This window comes from Sprattus sprattus, assembly GCF_963457725.1.
Source record: "Sprattus sprattus genome assembly, chromosome: 18".
Taxonomy (NCBI): Eukaryota; Metazoa; Chordata; class Actinopteri; order Clupeiformes; family Clupeidae; genus Sprattus; species Sprattus sprattus.
The window spans coordinates 15673063-15696483 of record NC_137916.1 but is presented as its reverse complement, the minus strand read 5'-3'; the positions used below and the strand labels follow the sequence as shown (position 1 = coordinate 15696483).

The 23421-nt window shown below is 42.1% G+C and overlaps 2 protein-coding genes across 2 annotated transcripts; both read right to left on the bottom strand.

Moving 5' to 3' along the window:
• Positions 1-4542: 4542 nt before the first annotated feature.
• On the bottom strand, positions 4543-10776 carry abtb1 (ankyrin repeat and BTB (POZ) domain containing 1). Its single transcript, XM_080856380.1, is given in 13 exon segments — positions 4543-5519; positions 5850-6050; positions 6601-6762; positions 6765-6766; positions 6947-7049; positions 7386-7498; positions 7870-7986; positions 8580-8625; positions 8765-8924; positions 9057-9201; positions 9292-9347; positions 9706-9768; positions 10516-10776. Coding segments are annotated over 13 exon segments (1431 nt in total). The 5' UTR covers positions 10572-10776; the 3' UTR covers positions 4543-5312.
• A 3303-nt stretch (positions 10777-14079) lies between these two features.
• LOC308379124 (deoxyribonuclease-1-like) lies at positions 14080-18371 on the bottom strand (the record flags this gene model as incomplete). The annotated part of the gene is made up of 9 exons (XM_080856180.1): positions 14080-14231; positions 14774-15182; positions 15314-15410; positions 15647-15804; positions 15919-16031; positions 16600-16712; positions 17303-17389; positions 17583-17671; positions 18291-18371. 9 exons carry the CDS (start codon positions 18369-18371, stop codon positions 14080-14082), a joined length of 1299 nt encoding a protein of 432 aa, XP_080712306.1.
• Between the last annotated feature and the right edge of the window lie 5050 nt (positions 18372-23421).

The following is a 23421-nucleotide window of genomic DNA, read 5'->3' as shown; positions in this document are numbered from 1 at the left end:
GCATGACATCAGTTCTGCATCAAAATAAAACCAGAAGTCAGTTTTTCAATATAACGGCCACCCTTGGTACCCCATAAACTAACATGGATAACTTGTAACTTGATATTTTATTTGGCTTTAAGAGATTGGACAAACAAAGATAAGTTACATAAATCAGCAGTTTTCTTACTAGAATGATGCAGGTTTTTGCATTTGGCTTCCTTAATAGTACATAGGTAAATTATCTTAGACCAGTAGTTGTACTAGGGAGTGCCCTCTAAAGAATCCATGGCCTTCAGCTTAAGTTTACCACATGCCATAAACTGGGGTGAAACTCAGTTTATTTTCATCCCATTCTCTCTGATGGCGATAAGACAATGGCCGCAAGGACCTTAAATATTTAGGCTCTTTTATATCCATTTTACAGCTGGTATTACCATGTCACCAATCAGGGCTGATTTCCTTATATTACTCTTACTGGGAATCACATGAATGCCATTCCAGTCGGGATGTTAGTAGAGCCCAGTCCCTTCCTGGCTACTCTCAGCACAGCTCTCTTCCTTGGTGCTGTTGACTTGCTGTGCCTGGGTCCTGAGCATGAGCCACTGCAACTTAATACACCTCACCCTAAGGTTCACTCCATGCTATCCTAAGACTTTGCACAACAGCCCACAAACCCCACAATGAGTTCATAGCCACATTACTACCTCAGGTCTTCTAAATCCTCTTAGAGCTGTCCCTGCTGTCCCACGTATCACATTCTCCACTACTAATGAATACCTGAAAAAGCCAGAGGCAGATAAGCTGCCATTCAAAATCTGGGTCTGCTTTGTGTTTCTTCTTCTGTAGGAAGTGTGAGAGTCTGGCTTAGAAACATCATTGCAAATAATGACAAATGCATTATTTTCCCATAGAGCACTTTCCATTAAAGGGAAGCAGCTTTGTTGAAATGCCTTTAAAAATACTCTGCACATGAAATTTAATTCAATTGGTCTGTCCTCTTTCAAGGGCACAGTCAAATGAAATCTCTCTATTTGAGATTGCCTAGAAACAACGTCCAACACAACTTAACCCATACACTGTGTTATGCAGTGCGAATGTGTGTGTGTTTGTGTGTGTGCGTGTGCATGTGTGTATGTGTGTGCGTGTGTGTGTGTGTCTGTGTGTGTGACTGTTTGAGCAAATCATGCAGCATGTGACGTAGCAGGTAATGTCTTCTGAGTGTGTGAAAGAGAGATTGCATAAGAGGGACAGGAGCAAGAAAGAGTCAAGCAGAAAGATTGAGAGATTGAACGTTTGAGACAAGATCTCTTGATTGGTACAAAATTCATGCACACTGAATCACTGACTGCACAGTGAGTCAGCCGTGAGTCAGTGTCACAGAGGACCGTGAAAAAACTGTGTATTTCTCCAGAACCTCCATTCTGATGTCCCTATTCTCCATCTTTCAACCCTCTGTAATATCTTTTCTTCATCTTTCCTTAGTCATTTATCCTGGTTCTCATTTACTCCATTCTCTGTCAACTGTATTTGAGAATTTGCTGACTGACATTATACAGGACATACCTCTGATGTCTGTCCAGTCTTAATCTATGAGCAGGCATACCCAGTGCAAGCGGGCCGAGGGGAAAGGGAGAGGCGTGTTCACATTGTTGCATCATTGACAGTTTTTTGTGATTAGCCTTTCACCTTTAGGCTAAAGTCAGGAGTAATGATGAGTTTCACAGGTAGACACTGACAGCATACAATATGAGACGGTATCCTGTGAATCTTATGCACATTCATTTCTCCCAGTTCAGAACATTCTCTGTTCCAGAGAGCTCCAAATACGTGGGTGTGAAACTAAAATCACTTGATTCGGTTCCATCAACACACTATCTCCCCATTGTCAAAATAGAGCCTGGTTTACAGAGAGTGGAAAACAAGGGCTACGTGTGGCAGAAATTCTATCCGTTATACATTCCACATATTCTTTAGTGAATTCTACCCAGTTCTGGATTTGGGGGAAGTTTGGTGTGTTATTAGGAAATATTCACGTTAAGTTGCTCTTTCTCTTAACCAGGCTTGTCTTTGAATAGTGAATCATTGAATGGTACAGGTTCAAAAATATGTAGCATCAACACAACACATTCTCATTTTTGTGATTTTTTTAAGCAATCTGGTGTTTCATGCACCATTTACAAATGTATGTAATGTAAGTATGTTCTCATCAATAATCTCAACCGATGATCAGTTAATGTAAAAACAAAAAAAAAATAAAAAAATGAGATGCCATCCGCAGGTGTAAACAGTACTGTATATGTTCAGATGAGATATCTTCCATGCTCATCACCCGACGGGTATCATCTCGTTCTGCTCTCTGAAGAACTGGGCCAACATTCCCTCCATAGAGGTCTGTTACATAACGGGCCTAGTCTGTGCTTGGCTTCTCATGGCTCCTTCCCCATCCCAGTCCTGGTGCTTCGGTCCGTCTCTGCTCCAGTTCGAAGACTTGTGCGCAGTGCGGGCGTATGACCATGAGCAGTGTTGCGAAAGAGGACAGTGGATGAGCAGTGAAGGGCTGTGCTGCTGCCAAAACGCTATGCACATGAACTTTCCCACTGCCAAAGCAACCAAAGCAACTGTGTTGCCAAGGAAACATGATCAAAGCACTTGTTTGAGGTGATTTGTAGTGAGATGTACTATCCTTAATGGGTACACAGGTGCCTGACAAACAGACAGTGATCTTTAAGAGTTTTATCTGTTTAAAAGGTTGTGAGAATCTCTTACAGAGTCTCTGCTTAGGCATGGGCCTCATTAGAGTGACTTAGCGTGTAACACAAGGACCACATAAAGAGTGAGGACAGGAGGGAGACCATCAATTCACCTTATAATCTTTGGAATAGGACCAGGGTTCAAATTACGCCCTTAGTTCTGGCCTAGGCATCCCTAGTTACAAATTTGTGTAAAAGTTTGAAAAAATCAAAGTTTTCTTTCCTCATATTTGTTCAATTCTATAACTGGCGTGACAAAATGGCGTCTCATTAAGTGTTATTTTCAGCCACACTGCAAGGTGCATACCAAGCTTTAGAAACTTAATTAGAAATGAACTATTATTTCTGTGCTTCATTCAGATGTGCAGCACTAATAGTGAAAATTAATTAATTGAAGAAACAGTGAGCACACCTTGAACTGTTTTTATTTAAATGCCGCACGGATGTTTCAGGCAGATCCCTTCTTTACCCTGCTTTTCTGGCAGTCATGTCAACACATCATTCCCTTTATGTTCAGCACTAATAGTGATGGAAACCTTTCTATGCATTTGGTCGGATTTTCTAATTGAATGTGGTTATGGTGTCATGGCATTTTTCGTCAATCACTAGGGTGAGGGTTATGGTTAGTGAGACAGTGAGAGGTGTATAGCCTATTGCTGTGGGTAGTTGTTGCCTCACATAGAGTATTTGCTCTTATGTGATTCATTTTCGTATCATCTCTTCATTCATGCATCCAGGTGAATTCAGTAATAATGCATGCTACCTGTGTGTTATTATGGTGTGTGGCATGGCAGAGGTTCATCTATGATGCGACAGTGCTCATGGCCGTACCCAGGCTGTGTTACTGTGCGTTGACGTTACCTGTGAGTAGACGTGTGTAGACGTTACCTGTGTAATTGTAGTAAGGAATACAGCAATGTGTACAGTACCGAGGGCCATCCGTAAGGGCCCAGGAGCTGCAAGGTATTTCGAACACTGAATAGGACTGCAACATAACCAATATGAAGCAAAACCGCACGTATTCACCAATTTTCATGTCATTCTAATTAATCTTTAAAAACATATATTTTGTATATATTAGAGTTTTTTTGTAAAGTTTTTCCAGGTTGTTTGTTTCCTAATGTCCTTCTTGGTGTGGAAATACCAAGTTCAGTACTACGTGTTTGATCTTAGTTTGATCCTAGAGGTTCCACTACTCCATCACTCTGTGCTCTTCTCGCATGGCACCGAACCACACTAAGGCAGCGCCCCCCTGTGGCAAAAGACAGGAAAGACTCTTCCTCTTGCTCTAGTTTCACACAAAGATGGTAAAACAGCCCCTGAGAAACAGGCCCACCTCAAACATTACTACAAATCAGCCCACACTGCTAATCCATACACACATAAAAGTCCAAAATCTGTAACAATTTTATATCTTTTTATTTCTTGAGTCAGGCAAGCTTTATAATACTTTGGAAAATAAAGTACTTATATAAATATGTAGCTGACATTCTTAAACAGCCTTGCACAAAAAGACCCTGTTGCTGTAACTCCAGACCAAGCACAAACACATTGTGGCCAGATCAGAAAATATGGGGTTCCTGCATGACTGGAGTGAAACGGACAAACATCAGAAAAAGGTTATGATGAGAGATTCTCCTGACTTTCACTCACCTAACTCCGTATGTCCTATTAGTCCTTCACCAAATAGCCAAACATCAGCTCAAGTGTGAGAAAGCAGGTGTGTCAGAGTTAAGTGTGAGAGAGAGGATACACTAGGAATGTTACTATAAAATAAGAATGTCATATAGTTAAACATCACATACATCGCTTAAAAGGTCAACAAATCAATGTTTTAATTCAGGTGGGAGCAGTCTACTACTTCACACTGTAAGAACTCTGCCTGACTTCAGAAAATTATTTCGTAATGTTCAAAATAAAACAAAGAAGTTACAGGGGACTAGGTGGAGAAGATTGCTGGTGTTGACGGCACTGACAAAATTGACATAAAACAAGAGAGAAAATCTAGAATTCTTTGAGAAATCATAATCTTGGTACAAATAGAACCTAAAGTAAAACGATGAACACCAGCTACTTGGTATTACTGTCCTCTTAGTATACCAGCATGGGGTGAACACCCCCCGCCCTCCCCCCTCCTCTCTGACGTTTCATAAGTTTCACACCTCTTTGTGTATTTCATAGGCGTTTGATATGCAAATATTCTGCATAATATCAGCGACTATATAGTAAATTCTTCAGAGATCAGGTTAATGTTCTACTGTTGCTCAGAGATGAAGCTTTAAAGATGTCTGAAGACCTTACCTGCCTTTGTTATGAGTTTATAATATATTTGTGTTCACATTCTGTTAGTCATTCAGTAGCTTAGGGGTGAGCGAGCGGAGCCTCCTCCCTGCCCTGCCGACTACTACTACTAGCTTCTCTGTGGCCCAATGAGCCACACTAATGCTCAAGAAAACTCTTCATACAAGCTTAGTCAAACCTAGTCTGTCAGTTCTGCACCACACCCATCTTCCTATGCATCTCTATCCTTCTGTCCTGTCCTCCTACCTCTTTCTCGCTCTTTCTCTCTCTCTTTCCTTCTTAGCACTCAAGACCAATGCTGGTAAGCAGGAGTTCCAGGGCGGTGAGCTTCTGCTGGGCCTCCTCGATGGCGCTGTAGGTCTGCACATTGCTGCTGATGTGGAAGCGGATGTCGTCCACCAGCGGGATGGAGTCGGTCTCCTGGCGAGCCTCCACAGCCCCTGCGTCCTCGTGGATCAGATCGACAAAATCTGGACGCTCTACCAGCTGTAAGCGTGCATATACATGTGTACACACACACACACACACACACACACACACACACACACACACACACACACACACACACACACACACACACACACACACACACACACACACACACACACACACACACACACACACACACACACACACACACACACACACACACACACACACACACACACACACACACATTATTAAATGCAACTCTTCTTAGAACCACCTCAGATAATGAAGATTCCTCATCAAATGCTGACATATATAAAGCATCACACATGCACATGCAGAATCAAACAGACAGACAGACAGACAGACAGACAGACAGATGCATACCCTCTCAATGATCTTGGCCATGTACTCTGTGCACTGGTCCTCCAAGCGGGAGAGGCTGAAGAGCCGAGCACACTTCCACACGTACAGCACGTTCTCTTCACTCAGCTGTGCCGCCAGGCTCTTCCCGCACAGGCGCTTCAGCCCCGGCAGCAGGTACATGTCTGCCACACACAGCACCTCGTACACATTCTCCTGAGACAGCTAGACGCACAGCAAAACACACAGAATAGGAAAAACAATGTCTGTGTACTTGGAGCTCAACTGCTACTACACCAAGGGTTGATTGCCAGGGGGTATGCATGCTATTGAAAGTGCACAGTACGTCTGTAAAAACACTGTAAGACACTTTGTATTAAGCATCAACCTTCTCTCTCTCTCATTGAAGATCAAGCTTTTCCTGTTCTGATTCTGTGAACTGGATATGTATTTTTTGCATTTTTTGGGGGGGGTTGAGTGTTATTGACTTTGCAACATTTCGGTATTTGCGTGCGAGTGTTTGGAATGTATTTGTTTTGGGCTGTTGTAGCATGTTTTCCCTCTTAGGTTGTTTTATGTGTATCTGCAGCATGTTTCGATATTTGCAGTATGTTTCCTAAATGCTGTGCATGTGTTTTCAAATGGATGTAAATGTTGCTTGCATTTTGTCTATTTGCATGTGTTTCCTTAAGTTGTAGCAGATTTGCCCTTGTCGGCCACCCATGTGTGTGTGTGTGTGTGTGTGTGTGTGTGTGTGTGTGTGTGTGTGTGTTACCTCTGTGTCGTCGCTGTAGATGTAGTACAATATTTTGGAAAAGAGTTCATGGGAGATGTTATGTAATGTGATGACTGGGATGTGCGGGGCGGAGGCCAGCGTCTCGCCCTCACTGAAATGGTCCTCCAACAAGGCTTTAAAATAGTCACTGCGGCCAGAAAAATGGCTGAAAATGGACACACACACACACACACACACACACACACACACACACACACACACAAACATAGACAGGTGAACATTCGCCTGGTAAAATGGACGATAGTTATTTCAGTTAGTTAGCTATTTATTAGTTAGGTTTTTCAGATGACTGCTAATGGAAGATGATAATGAACATGATGTACACCCACTTTGTGGCACAGGAAGTCATAGCCTTCAACTCGGAAGCAAATATCTGGATAACTTGGGAAGTTGTCGGTTTTGTCAAATGGAAGCTCACCAAATCCAACCTGCAATGAGACACACAATCCATTCAACACTCAAATGCCCCAATAAGCAGTAGTGTCATATTTACCTCAGCTTAAGGATAACTCTCCATTTAGATGGAATCTTATCACCACATCCACCAGGCACATTTACAACACAATTAATAAAGGGCACTGTTCACAGATTTAGACCAGTATCGGTCAAACATTCCAATTCACAGCAACTTTTTAGTCACAGGCAAATATCGAAACGACATGCAAGTACTCAACCCATGGGGATCACTGTGAAAGGTTTGACTTGTGACCTACACATCAAGTTCACTGACAGGAGATGATCACAGCTGAGACGAGAGAGCTCACCCTGAGTTCAGCCGGAAGAGCACAGTCAGCCAGCTGGGCCATGTCATCCTGCAGCTGGCAGCCATGAGGGTCCAGAGTCAAAACCTTCACACAAGTGCCTGGCTTAGAGGAGACTAGGGAGAGATGGAGGGGGGGCGTCATGAAACAACAGACAAAAGACAACTACTGTCCAATATCTCTGGCCACCCATGATATGCAGTATATGTAATTATTTTGTTTGTTATAATTGTCATTAATGTATCTAAATATTAGACTAAACATAACTAAACAAAGTCCTTTTCATCAAAATTATAATACAATATCTTTTTCAGTCTTCAAAACTAGTTTGAGAGCTACAGTTTTCCTAGCATTGTTTGACAGCAAGAAACCCATACATGGAAAGACATATAGTGGAAAGCTAATCAGGCACATGACAGAGAGTTCAATGACCTGAGACAGAGCAATATGAAAAAAACAAGAGTAACAATTAGAAATAGCATCTTACCAAAGTCATACACCTGCTTACACTTTGCCTCCAGTTCCTCTATGAGATCTCCCATCTTACACTGTTTGGCCAGACGCTTTAAATCATCGACATAGCTGACATCAATGTCCAAACAGCCTTAAAAGACACACACACACACACACACACACACACACACACACACACACACACACACACACACACACACACACACACACACACACACACACACAAACACACACACAGCCACAAATCAATTTAAACCCACTCAGTGGTATTATTTAAAAGTAGATAGTCTATTGAATGGCTGAGGAGGGTGTTCAGTGTGATCAGGTATAAAATGCTGTCAGTATGCAGAATGCTACACTTAATGTGAACTATCTATAGAGACAGTGTTTGGTTGGCCAATATAATGACGGGCAGCTGAAGCTACCTCTGTCCAACAGGCAAGCCAATGTCATAGAAGTGCAACAACATAGAATTTATCTTCCACCAAAGACTTCAAACAGTGCAATGGCACTGAAGCTCTGCAAGAGTTTGTGTACTAGTGGCAGTTACACTGCAGTTCATTTAGTGCTTATTATTGGCAGTTACATCAGTGGTTTCAGACTTATATGTGGCTTGAGGTGGGTTACATGTACTGTGCAAGGGAATTTGCGCACATTGCACATGTTGATGGCCGTCAACTGTATTGTGTACATTAAGAAAACTCTGTGGTGCTAGGTGCTTACCTGTGTAAAAATACTGCAAGAGGGCTGCAAAGGCGGCAGGGTTTATCTACATGAGGTAGGGAGAGAGAGGAGTAAAAGTAGGAGAGAGAAAGAGAGAGAGAGAAAGGTAGAGGGCAGGATGAGGACATGAACTGTTATGGAGCGCGAGCGTCACCATGCTGAAGAGGGAAGTGTGTATGGTTTACCAGTGGATGTTTGAGGCCGATCATGTTCTTGCCCTTCCACTTTGTCTGGAACATGTGAGTGAAGTACTCGGAACGAGCACTGAGCACACAACGGTGAGCTCGGAAAGTCTCCCCGTGCACCAGAAACACAACGTCACTGAAGTAGCCCTGCTCCAACAACCTGGAACAAAGAGCTTTAGTTTAGGCCTGCTGATGTAAGGGAGAGTTTGTAGATATATGTTCTGGCTTGTGTGTGTGTGTGTGTGTGTGTGTGTGTCTGTGTGTGTGAGAGACAGAGAGCAAGTAGCCTAACGTTTGCAGGAATTGGTCGTAATAGTCTCTCTGCATGGCCTTGGCAGTGATGCGTTTGTACTCCTTCAGCAGGCGCCGTATGGGGTCACTCAGGGCTCCATACAGGCATCTCTCCCCATCAAACGTGTTCACCTCACACTTGGCCCCTTACATACAGAGAGAGGAAATACAGAGCTTAGGGAGTGGGTAATGAGGCAAGGGGCCAACAAACAGAAAATATAAGATAAAGAACTAACCATTGGCCAACAGGTACTGCACCAGCTCCTCGTGTCCACACAGACAAGCATAATACCTGCAGGAACAACAGTCCACACACACACACACACACACACACACACACACACACACACACACACACACACACACACACACACACACACACACACACACACACACACACACACACACACACACACACACACACACACACACACACACACACACACACACACAATGAGATCACCTTGACCACACTGTTGATGCACACTATAGCTTAATCTCTGGGAAAGTGGATTAAACTGCATATTTAACAAGTTGGTGTGGTGTTCTTAAGTGTGTACAGGGAGAGTGTGTACTCATAGAAGTGTGCGGTTTTGTAAAAAGTCAGAAAAGGATGTTTGCAAGCAGACACTTAATTAGGGCAAACTTACAGAGGTGTGCTGTCCCATTTGTCTCTGACATTCAGTTCCACATCTCTCTGTTCAAGCAGGTATCTATAAAGGATGTAAAACAAATCAATGCATTCCTTGCAAAGTACCCACAGGCTACATATTATATTTGTTAAGGCACCTTGGGTAACCCCTCTGACCCAGATCCAGGAGTGTTTACTCTGTCTGAGGTTCAACACCATTTCCTTGACTCAAGCGAAGTTAACTATATACTTAGGTGAAATTTGAGAAGTGCTGCTACGGTGTCTCACTCAGATGTACTGGCCCTCTTTTGCATAACCAGGCCAATTATAGACGCTGTCAAGATCGCATAAAGCATTGGTGTATTTACTATACATCCACTGTTGGCAACTAAACGCCGATTATTTGTAATATCTACATTTGCGTACTAATGACACCCGCATACAAGGAATGGAAGGCGTGAGTAGCACCAGTAAGCAGAAATGCACAGTAAACACGGCCGTTTAATTAGGATCAACCAGTGTTTATTCCGTTCTGTATGCAGTCAATACCTGAGTAATTTGCAAAAAAAAAAAAAAAATCGACCCAATGCTTGTAACTTCCATCGGGGCTTCACTTACGTTAAAAGCCTTAGCCTGTCACAGGACATAACAAATGTTACTGTTGCACGTATGTGATTGAGCTTAACATTGCGTGACTTCGCTACAACAGACCATAACTGAGCTTAGCGAAGTGTATGTAGACTGTTCCAGTTGACACGAAACGACTCCAGTGAAATGCACATGTCAGGACATCACAACAAATTTTCCAACAAACAGAAAATGTTCGTACCTCACTCCAGAAATGTCGCCCTTCCTACAGCTTGTAAACAAATCGGTAGCGTCCATCTCCGTTGAGGATTTAAGGCTCTGAAATGCATTGAAACGGCCTGCCCGTGAGACAGGAGTGTGTGAAGGGGCAAAAAGGCGAACGGCTTACAAAACACAAAGTGTCAACCTCTCACTCGAGGCTGATTACAGAGGGCCTGTCAAGTGAAAGTTCGCTGAAGAGTGATTCTCTGAAAGTAAACAAGCGGACAGAGATATCGCTTGACGTCACATCGGTCCTTCTTCGGTGATTCCAGAATGTATGCGTGCGACTTCTATGTTTAATTTAGCGCCTCGCAGTGTTCTGGTGGTTAGACAACGTATGTAGAATACATCATCGACGGTGTTGACGTGTGGACTGGGTGCCAGACACAATATTAGGCTTCACAAATATGTCGCAAGTTGGCTATCTTCAGCATGAGAGCGCACACATAATATAAACGAGCGCAAGGACGAGAATCTATCGTTTAAAAACAGAAAGGGGTGAAAATAATGTTGCGAAAACTGTTATCACAATACAAGTTGTGTTTAGACACGAACGCGAAGTTTTCATCGGTGTTTCAGTTTACTCGCTCTCACTTTAGTTTTAACCGCTTGCTCGAGTTTTCATCATTTGCATCTACGCGCTGTCTCTGATCATTCTATTTGCACTCCAACCGGAACATCGCCATGGATTAAGGCGTAATCAGATGATCACCTGATTACACTACGTGACAACGTGCCACTAGATGTCAGAAGTGCAGGGTCACCGGGGGTATGAGTGACAAACCTGTGTAGGTAAACTCGGAGTCAGTGCTAAATCTTCCAATACAAGTGCTTTGTTACTCTTTGTAAAGTGCTTACCACTTACTCTGAGTTAGAGTGTGGGATTGACCGAGAGAGAGAATGAACTAGAAAATGCATTTCCTGAAGGAAATACCAGTGCATGAAATGCAAAAGTTAGGAAAGGAAGAAGAAAAGAAAGAAGAGTGAAAGAAGGAAATAAGAAAGGAAAGAAGAGTGGAAGAAGGAAAGAAGAAAGGAAAGAAGAGTGAAGAAAGGAGAGAAGAGAGGATGAAGGAAAGAAGAGTGAAAGAAGGAAAGAAGAAAAGAAAGAAGAGTGAAGAAAGGAAAGAAGAGTGGAAGAAGAAAAGAAAGAAGAGTGAAGAAAGGAAAGAAGAGTGAAAGAAGGAAATAATAGTTGAAGAAGGAAAGAAGAAAGGAAAGAAGAGTGAAAGAAGGAAAGAAGAAAGGAGAGTGAAGAAAGGAAAGAAAAGTGAAAGAAGGAAAGAAGAGTGGAAGAAGGAAAGAAGAAAGGAAAGAAGAGTGGAAGAAGGAAAGAAGAGTGGAAGAGAAAAAGAGTGAAAATATTGAAAAAAGGAGATAAAAATGGAGTGAAGAAGAGAGATTGAGTGTGAGAGAAAGTAGACTGAGAGGGATAGAGAGAAAGATGGAGAGATGGAGAGAAAAAAAAGTAGAGAATGGAAGGTGTCTTAATGTTCCTAGTTACAGTTAAATTGAGAGGGACAGAGAAGAGGTTCCTTTGATTTGGCGCAGCTGTCAGTGAAGCACAGGTGCAAGCCAGTTTAAAGACCCTATTATGATGTCATAATGGCCCAATGTAAGTCAACGGGAAAAATTTTAGATTCGTTTTTATTTAATATCTTAAAAAGTATAAAGTTTAGAAAAGTGAAAAATACATAGCATAAGTGTCCTTTACAAGACCTACGCGACAAAGTTTGAATGAAGTTTCTACGTTAAGCGGTTCGGGCTGAATTAATCGCAGAAAAAGGTAACAAGAATAAGAAGAAGAAGAAGAAGAAGAAGAAGAAGAAGAAGAAGAAGAAGCCTAGGAATAACAACACAGGGCATTTCATGCACTGTAATAAAGGTTTGGAAAATCGTCAAGATAACCACCAGGATGGGCGGCGATGAAGATAGGCATCGCCACGGTGAACAGGGAGGGAGCTCAGATGAGAGGGAGGAAAGCCCTATGAGTGCTCATCGCATGCCAGGTGGTCCAACACCTATTTGACAATTGCATCATTGGACTTGACCTGCAGCTCAAGTAAGAGTCTGTGGTGGACATATGCTGGGCGCAGTTCTGCCTGTGTCCTGAGACCATGACCCTTCACACAGAAAGAGCCATTGAACAGAGAGGCTGGCCTAACCTCCATGCCAGAACGTTGAAGCCACCCTTCAGCCAACAAATCCCTGCGCTGCCGTCCTCGACAGAGACCACCCCAATGAGAGAAGAGACTGAGCACCAAAGTCTTCAACAAGGTGATCATGTCAAGGCCACGCCCACCCACTGGTTCACTCCACTCAACCTCCACAGCGGCTACTAGCAAGAGCTGACACCAGAGGTATGTCTGGACACCACCTTCCCCATTGACCAGGGGCTCTGGCAATTCCAATTGGTTGCCAAGTGCTCTCGTTCGGGCTCTGCAATGGGCCGGCCACCTTCAAGCACCTGATGGAGAGAGCCCTGGCTGGTGTGCCGTTCAGGAAGGTAAGAGCTTCTTTAGTGTGGTAGCAAGAAGGTTCATCCCCTATCTGAAGGCAAATAGGTTGGTAGATATTTAGATGCATAAAACAGGAATCCCAGGTTATGCTGGAGGTCAGGCAGCAAGGACAGAAGGCAGAGACAAACATGTGTTATTTTGCTGCTTAGGATCTATAGTTGGGCAGTTGTTATATTGTTTAGGTTAAGTTGATGGGTAGGAGTACTTGAAAATTAAAAGATCGGTCGCTGTTAGAAGTCCTCAACCAATAGCACAAGGATTTATACATCTTTTCCTGTGTATGTAAAATGTTTTCGCTCATGCTAAAGATAGCAAAATGATGCAACACAATCAATCAATCAATTAATTAATGAGCACTCACTTAGTCATTTGCATCAGGTACAGCACATACCGATAATGAGTATACAGTCATACATAACTGAAGACGCATACACAGAAAATATTAGCAAGCTGTTTAATAATATATGTATTTTCAAGACACAATATAGGTCAAATAATAATAAATGCTTCAATAATTGCAGTTGATTTGCAGTTGAATTGAAGTCCGAAATGTATTTTTTTTTTTATATATTATTCCCAAAAATTGAGGGTTTGTTTGTATTGCGCTTGTTTTTGTTCTGGTTCAAATGATAGTTGCATGGAAAGCTAACCATTCTAAAATGCCCATTTTAGTTTTAGAATGGTATAACTATTAGTCTACTCAGTGCATTTAACATACAGTAGCTAAAGCTGATAACACATGTGCATACGGCAAGAACAGGAAAAGCTGTCTCTGTGGTTTTCTGACAATGGAATCAAATCAGCAGGACTGAAATTCTAAACTATTTTGATAATATATATTGATATACTATTGAATTCCAATACACACACACATACATGCGCACGTGGACGCGCACACATACGCATACACACACAATAACAACATCCTCATAGAGGAATATTCACACAGAGCTCCTCACAGGATTCTTAATCTCTGTCTTCCACATGCTAAACTAACAAAGCTGCCTTCTGAAGACAATTTGTTATCACCGTCTGTCAGCTCTGGCCAGGTTGTGCTTCAACATCTGGATCTCCAGACTGAGCTTCTCTTTTTCCAGCTGCAGCTTGTCCTTCTGCAGCCCCAGCACCTCCACCATCAAGTGCTCCACTACTGGGGGGAAGATCACGAAAGCACCTCCTGCAAACAAACACCAAAAACACAAACAAAGCTGTAAAACATGTCAGACAAGATTTTTAATCTTTTAACAATCTATTTTAGCTTTCCAAGACTGCACCATTTCATACCAGTTTGGTATGACCTATTTAAGCATAAAGGTCAAGATTCCTTTTTAATTATTTCCTTTTTTATATGTTCATTTATGTTGCATCTGTGGTTGCTTCTATGGACATAATTGACAATATATATGTATTTACTCTATTTGTGTCCTTATATAATCAGTATATTGTAACCAGTTTTGAAGATTGCTCTATGAAGTGCACTGTAACACTGTAACAGCAAAGAGTGATTTACATTGATCGGTGTGTAGGTAGTGGTTGTAAAATTAGATCTATTTTAAGAAAGGATGTGTAAGCAGTTTTAAAAAAAACTGTAACAGTACTTTTTGTAGACAGTGTTCTGGAATGTGTTACTAACTATCACAAGAATGTGTTACAGTATTGCCTGATACAGAAGAGAACACCCAAGTGACTGACAGCATTCAAGAGGAAACTGGTTGCTACCTTGAAGTGGGAGGATCTCAGAGTGCCCATCTCTCGTTGTAGCATAGTCTTGCTGGTTGCCTACTGTACTTGGACGATAAGGTGTGTTGTTATCCTGTATGACAGGGTTGGGAGGTCGCAAGTCGCCTCTAATGATTGGATATAGCGACTGGTTGCTTCCAGGGACTGAGCCATAATATGATTGGTTGCTCTTTGACATTGGATCATAGTGTGACTGGTTAGTTTGTGGGTGTGGGTCATAAGATGGTAGCTCGCTTTGTGGGATTGGTTCCTGGGTACCAACTGGGCCTTGTGGTTGGAGAGCATGGTTTGGCATTGGGCCTCTGGGTAAGAATTTCCATCCAATAGGTTCATGAACTTCACGGCACAACTCCACCTCAACAGGGTAGTGATCGCTTACTCTCAGGGCCTGTTTTTGCATTTTTGTTTTTAAAGATAAACACGAATAGTGAAGTTAATAGTAGGTCGACAATTCACAAACAAATCGCAACTGTGTGTGTCTGTGTGTGTGTCTGTGTGTTTGAGCATTCTGATACTCGCCATCTCCTCTGTCAGGTTGAATGCCGTGTGGAAGTTGAATGGGCGAGCAGAGCCAGGGACTACAGCATCCAGCATGTCCTGCCCATACACCACAATCCTAAAGACCAGTACAAAGTGCACACACACACACACACACACACACACACACACACACACACACACACACACACACACACACACACACACACACACACACACACACACACACACACACACACACACACACACACACACACACATAGATAAAAGAGTGAGCTGAATGACACATGTTGCAAGTTCATAATTATACACTGTTATGGAAACAGACACATACACACACACACAAGCTCATACCGGTCATAAGTGTGTTCATTTCCTGTGTTGGCAGTAGTGTCCACATCATCTCCAATCAGCCAATGGAAGTTCTTGTCGTTCCTGATGCGAATGTTTAGGAAGTCTGCACCAGACACATAGGCTCCATCTGCGTTGAAGTCCCCAAGGATCATGATATTCTACAGGACAAAAAGAAACGAGAAGAGAGGAGATCAGGAGATTGTTTTGTCTCTTGAAATATTTCCACAATATTTTACGATCGCTATAAGAAGCTACATGGCCAGAAGACTCACATCTGTGTGCCACTTCTTTTTGACAGCCATGAACACCTCATATAGCTCATCCAGCTCTTTCAGGGAATCATCTGGTTTAGTGTGCACTGGGATTAGGACCAGATCCTTCAAAACTGTTGAACACTCACACACACACACACACACACACACACACACAGACATCTTGTGTCACTGTGTGAGGTTATGTGTTTGACTTTTAGACAATGTCTTGGGTGGGCACTTGTACATTAAGCATGACAGAGAGTGGGAGATCATGTTTCCATTCTACGTGTTGGGACTTGGGGAAAACATATTCTCAACAGAATGTTCTGGAACAACATAAACGTCACACAACTACACCGACCGGAGGCCCGGTTAAAAAAAGACACACCCAGAGCTATAACATCTTAAGACAAACAATAATTGCACGCACGCACACCACATTTATTAATGGGTGTTCAACACAATCTTACATTCACCACACAATCATTACTCTGAAGACTTGAACACATTCCAGACAAATAATGATAGGTCAGTCATGTGACAGTAACAGTGTGGGATTCACAGGCAGCCTGTCTACATAACAGGATTGGGTTACCCAATACGGTGTTATGTTACTCAATATTGAGGAATGTCATATACACATGTCATTTACACATGAACACACAATTTTTAAAGATGCAGGATGCCGGATGACCCTACCTGTGTGAAAGGACTTAAAGCGCAATATATAAGGCTCCCGAGCAAAAGCATCATGATCTCCTGTCTGGTTGTCCTCATACTGGTACGACCCCACCAAATCCACCAAATCATCTCTACCCATAACAGGAAGACAGCAATTATTATGAATAAAAGAGAAAAAGTCCGACCATCTCTACAATGTCAATATTGCAGTGATGGTGAGCTGCATGGAGGGCTTGGCACTGACTATAGGTAATGTAAACACACTGGAGAGAAGGGTAGTATGAGGAGTGTGAGTAGTACTATAGCAGTACTCACCTATAGAGAAAGAATACTATGAGTAGCACTATAATACTTACCTATAGAGAAAGAATCTTATGAGTAGCACTATAGAACTCACCTATAGAGAAAGAATCTTATGAGTAGCACTAGTACTCACCTATAGAGAAAGAATATTATGAGTAGCACTAGTACTCATCTATAGAGAAAGAATATTATGAGTAGCACTAGTGCTCACCTATAGAGAAAGAATACTATGAGTAGCACTATAGTAGAACCCACCTATAGAGAAAGAGGATTATGAGTAGCACTATAGTAGAACCCACCAAAAGAGAAAGAGGATTATGAGTACTCACCTTTAGAGAAAGAGGAATATGATTAGTAGTACTCCTATAGAGTACCTGTAGAGAAAGAGGAGTATTAGTAGCCCTATATTGTTACTCACCTATAAAGAAAGAGGAACTGCTCCTTGTATCTGGTCCTGCCCAGGCGGGTGCTAATCTTCAGTGTGTAGTGGTGCTCTGTGTTTGCCCTGCAGTCAGCCATTCAACACAGCCAAAGGAAAAAGTCTATATGTTTTGGGAAAAGCCCGCTTGCATTTATGTTATGTAAATTCTGATATTAGTTCAACATTAGCTTTTGGTCAGACTTACAGCCATAAGTTAATGTATAAGTGCATACTGTATATCATCCTACAAAGTGGTACTGATATGTGTGTCTCTTACGCATTCAGCTCTTTCAGGAAGATGTCCACAGAATCCCCACTCACGTCCGTCACCTCTAAAATCAGGATGATGTCATACCGAGACACAATCTGAGGAGCGGTAAATACAGAACCGTATGACAATTAAGAGGGGAAGTATTGTTATGGGATTCCTAATTCTCATAGACTATGCCTTGTGTGTGTCCTAAGAAAGCATTCCCGAGCAAACTAACGCACGATGAATAGGTAAAAAAATATTATGGCATAATTCTTGTCCTGGAAACAAGTGTTTTACAAGTGACGCTATGAAACATGACCACAGAGACTGCCACACCGATCATTCAGCTAACACACGTGAGACAGTGTGTTATCTTGTTTTTCTACATTTACACTGATGCAATGGAACTTACCAAACAATTCATTGTGTGTAAAAAAAAAAATCATGTTCCTGATGAACAATCATGCTTCAGCATGTGCAGATCCATAGATGTTCCCATTAGGTTGAATTCATTTGTGATACTATTACATAAATCCCACTTAAGACTAATACACAAAATATCTGAGTGAGAACAATAAGTAACTGAATCTACTGGAAGATTATTTTTGGACTGACATTGAAATTGACAAATAAATTTAACATAACTTTTCTCGGGGGGTAAACATGCAAGCCATCTCAGAGCTACACACACTAATGCATAAGCGTCGGAAAATGATGAAAAAGTTCCATTACCCTCACAAGTGTTGACAAGACAAGTGGGTCTGACACTTTTTTCAGTCCAAATCGCCGAATGTTGAAAGCAGCAATTTTCATGGCTTCTGAAAAGTAATTATATTTACAATTATTCATTTGTAAGACCTCCCACAATGTGGTATAACATCACTGTCACTCTGCTTTGTAACTATATTTTGAATTTAGCAGTGCCAAAGTCTAAGTAACAAATGTAGTGTTAAACTAGTGTAAAGAAACCATGTGCTAAAAAGAGAAGTGTAAAGTACTTACTGGAGTGAAGATAGTCTACAGTTGTAATGTGTAAACCTGAGAGAACAGTCTGTGATATGTCAGTGAAGAGAGAGATGGAAACACACAAAGGAGAACACATCCCCCCATCCAAAGTAAAGACATGCCCCATGCCAAAAACTGGCTTTTCCAGGTAATCACATCTATCACTTTCTATCTCTCTAGCTCTCTCTCTCTCTCTCTCTCTCTCTCTCTCCCTCTCTGTCACACACACACCTTTCCCTTGTTAATGTACGTCATTGCACTCAACCCTATCATTTCCTCACCCTTTCAAATAAGACAAATATGTACTTTGTAGCTGTTTCTATAGGATTGGCACATATCTAAAAACATAGGCTGCCTTACTTACTGACTTGAAAGAGTTTTTGTTATGATACACATAGCAAAACTGAAATGGGACGCCTATGATCTAATCTGGCATCACACTATGCCAAAGATCACACACCAAGTGGCATTGTAGGACAGACAATAACTGGCAGTACATTTCTTTCCTTCTCTACCTCTCTCTCTCTCTTTATATCTGTGTTGTGTGTGTGTGTGTGTGTGTGTGTGTGTGTGTGTGTATGGGGGTGGGTGTGTCAGTCCATTTGGGTTGGTCTAGTTTCGTTACTTTACCTGGGTTTGAAGACAGTCTGGAGAATTTCCATTGTTTGTTTTAACTTGCCTACAGCTTGTTTTGTTTGTCTTGTCTGTCAACAGAGAGTTGGCACAGAGAATCAGCTCCATCTTATAAGCTTCCACAGATACAAAAAAAATCACACATACACGGCCTGTCAACTGACAACATTTTATTAGATTGTCTACTAGCACTGGCAAAAGCTGACTTACTCACTTCAGGAATGCCTGATGTTCTCATAATCCAGGAAGTCACTGGGGGAAAACAGTTACTGTGTTCATGTGTTACATGTGTACTTTTGCCTAAAGGTTTTTATTGCTGCGCTAGTTGGTTTATCCTGTACCGATCAGAGGTGGCCATAACTTTTATGCCTTCACAACTTTGAGTTTGCCTTTGAAGCCTTCATTTGATTGTGTCATTATCAGGTCATGCCTCAGGCTTCACACGCTGGCAGGCTTAGTTGAGCTGCCAACTTCACTACTTACAGTCAAAGATTTATAATTATGCGGATGGATAAAAACACAACAGTGTGTAAGAAAGAATTAAAGGAGGCTCTTGAGGCTGATTGGCCAAAAGACGATGCATCTGACAAGAGTATTTACCAAAAGTAGGATGTATGTTACTCTTCTCCCCCAAACAAACACCCAATGGGGTTTTGCCAATATATAAATAGATAAAGAACAATTATTGTTAGATAGAGAACATCTGTCTCTAGCCAGGGTCCTGAAACACCTTGCAACGACCATGAAGGAGCTACAGAACCGGCAGGTGATAGAGCAGTGGAGGGAGTTAAAGGCCAAAGTTAAAGAGGTAAACTGGGGATATATTGTGTGAAGGGGCAAGTGGCAAATTCTATTATGCTTATGTTTATGTGGCTTAAGGTCCATGCCTCGGGGATCCCCAAGAAATTACAGTGCCATTTGATCTAAATGAGTACAGTTTATACAGGAAGTTGTATGATATTTGCACAACACTTTTTTATATTTAGTTAAAGCAGTAATAAGAAGTTCTGTTCAAAAACTACTATGCTAACTAGCCAAAAACCTTGCAAACACCACCAACAGCCCAGTTGACACTGATAGAAGCCTGCCAACACAATAAATGGTGTCTTTTGGTAATATAGCTGGCAATATCATGCTGTGAAAGCTTTTCTTCCATTTTTGCAGGGTGTTCCAGCCCATTACACAGAACTACATAGTGCATATCCTGGATGGCTAGTGGAAAAGACACAAGTGGGTGTTAATCTCTCCTCCACATCACCATATGCTATCAAATTTAATTTGTGGATGGTACCAAAACTGGTTGCCTATAAAACAAGACCTCAAAAAGAGACAAATTGTTGCGTAGTGTCATTTTAACTCGTCATCTAATTGGAATCACGTCCCTTCACCACAGTGTGGCACTGAGTTCACTGATGACTACTGTCTGCTGGGTCTCCTCATTGCTGCTTGTGATCATCATTTTAAGACCTGTTTCTCCAGTCATGTTTTATGGGGAGCCGCTTGGGGAGTGTCTTTTATGATGGCTGGGCTGTGGACAGGCAAGACAGTCGCCACTCGCCACTGTCACTTTTTTACAATTGCCAAGTTAATGGGACTGGTAGGTTTTGTTCATAGCAAAATCATTTGAACAAAGTGTTCAAGTTTGAGTTATTCATGGAGGTGCTCCCCCTAAACTGACATTGTTTGAATGGCTTCAAATAGCCTACAGAATCCAGCTTTCTACAACCCCAAATTAGAAAACGTTGGGACGGTATGGATAATGCAAATAAAACATGAAGGCAGTGATGACTTGTATTTCGTTGTAGACCGTATGAACACAAGACATTTAAGGTTTTGTCTGGTCAACTTCATTTGATTTAAAAATAATATACATCCATTCCTTAAGATTGGGGCAATTTAGGGGTAGTAATGATGTAGAATAATTAAATAATGGTGTGATTTGAAACAGGTGATGACAACAGGTCATTGTAATCATGATTTGGTACAAAAGCAGCATCCAGAAAAGGCCCAGTTCTTTAGGAGCAAAGATGGGCGGAGGATCACCAGTTTGCCAACAAATGCGGGAGCAAATAATTGAAATGTTTAAAAACATGGTTTCTCAAAGAAAGATAGGAAGCGATTTGGATATTTCACCCTCCACGGTGCATAACATAATTAAAAGATTCAAGGATTCTGACGGAATATCAGTTCGTAAAGGGCAAGGGCGCAAGCCTAAGCTGAATAACTGTGATCTCCGATCCCTCAGATGGCACTGCATCAAGAACCGTGATTCATCTAGATGATATAACCACATAGGCTCAGGATTACTTTGGCAAACCTTTGTCAAGCACTACAATACGTAGTTACATCCACAAATCCAAAACATCCACCAGTTAAAACTTTACTGTGCCAAAAGGAAGGCTAATGTTAACCCTGTCCAGAAGCGCTGTCGACTTCTCTGGGCTCTGAAGCATCTGAGATGGACCATCACACAGAGGAAACATGTATTATGGTCAGATGAATCAGTATTTCTGGTATTTTTTTGAAGAAATGGACGCCGTGTGCTCCGAACCAAAGAAAAAAGGACCATCCAGACTGTTACCAGCAACAAGTCCTAAAGCCAGGGTCTGTCATAGTATGGAGTTGTGTCAGTGCCGTTGGCAAATGTAACTTAAGTGATGGCACCATTAATGCGAAAAGTGCATAGAGATTTTGGAGCAACATATGCTGCCTTCAAAACGTCATCCTTTCCAGGGAAGCCCGTGCATATTTCAACAAGACAATGCAAAACCACATTCTGAAGACATTTCAAAGGCATGGCTGAGGAAGAAGGGTGTGTCGGTGGTGGACTGGCCTGCCTGCAGTCCTGACTTGTCCCCAATAGTGAATATGTGGCTGGTCAAAGAAAATGTACAAATCCTTGTTTTCAGTTTTAATTTTAATTTCACTTTTTCTGATTTGGGGCTGTATTTCTTTTTTCCTCTTTCTGTTGTCAATCTTTTGACAGTTGACATATATTACACACTGTAATTACGCTCTACTAATCTCTTCTCACATATTGAATTAAATGTCAGGGTTTAAATACATCCATGCGATGCCCTTTTAGACAGGTGAGACCCAATGCTGATGTCATTTCCTTTGTGTGATCACATGGAATGCAGTTCAAAAGGGGGAGCTAGGATGAGAAGGGGGGGGGGGGCGGCCTGTAGAGTTTACCCTGAACAGAACAGCTCAGACTGGTTCTTTCATGACACAAATGTAATGTTGGTACTCCACAAGATAACACAACACACACACACACACACACACACACACACACACACACACACACAGAGACACCGCCCCCCTGAAAAGGCATTTTTAAAGCGACACTTCCTCCTCAGGTCCCCATTCCAGAGGAGTAAACAAACTCACCTCTCTGTCTCTCTCTCTGTCTCTCTCTCTCTCTCTGTCTGCTTGTCTCCTGTATTGGCTATGAGTGTGCGGAGCAAACACCTGAGTGGGGGCAATGGCAGCAGGCCTGGTAAACAGAGCTTCAGCAGTCGCTCCCTTGGCTCCAACAGAAGTGGCATGGGCTTCAGCCGTGGCTCACTGGGGGCGGCGTACCCGTCACGGGGCTCCTATGTGGTTAAGCCCATCACTGCTGTGTCATTCAACCAAAGTCTGCTGACACCGCTGAATGTGAAGATTGACCCCAGTATTCAAGCTGTGCGCTTGGAGGAGAAAGACCAGATCTTGAAACTCAACAATCGATTTGCTTCCTTTATTGATAAGGTAAGTGTGCTTGTGTGTGTGTGTGTGTGTGTGTGTGTGTGTGTGTGTGTGTGTGTGTGTGTGTGTGTTTGTGTGTGTGTGTGTGTGTGTGTGTGTGTATGTTTGTATGTATTATGTCTACCAGATGCAAAAATAGGCATTTCATTTTATTCGTGGGTGAAGTCTTTCTCCTACCTGGGCCCTGTTCGGCGTACAACTGAAGCTAAGATAAATAATTAAGCTCGCAACTGGAGATTAACTAGCTCGCTAATTGAGAACAGGCCAAGCGCGTCTGGCGACGGGCGCTAATTTATTTCAACCTCTCGTTAATTTATCCAAAGCTAAAATCATCAGCTAAATTGCGCGTGCACGTCCTGCTTTAAAAGGCATGAAAGGTCGATAACCAAAACCAGGATTTTTTGAATGGCATTATAGTCTAAACTCAAAGAAAAAGACTCATTTTTTCTCCGCTAAGGAGGGATATGACCATGAA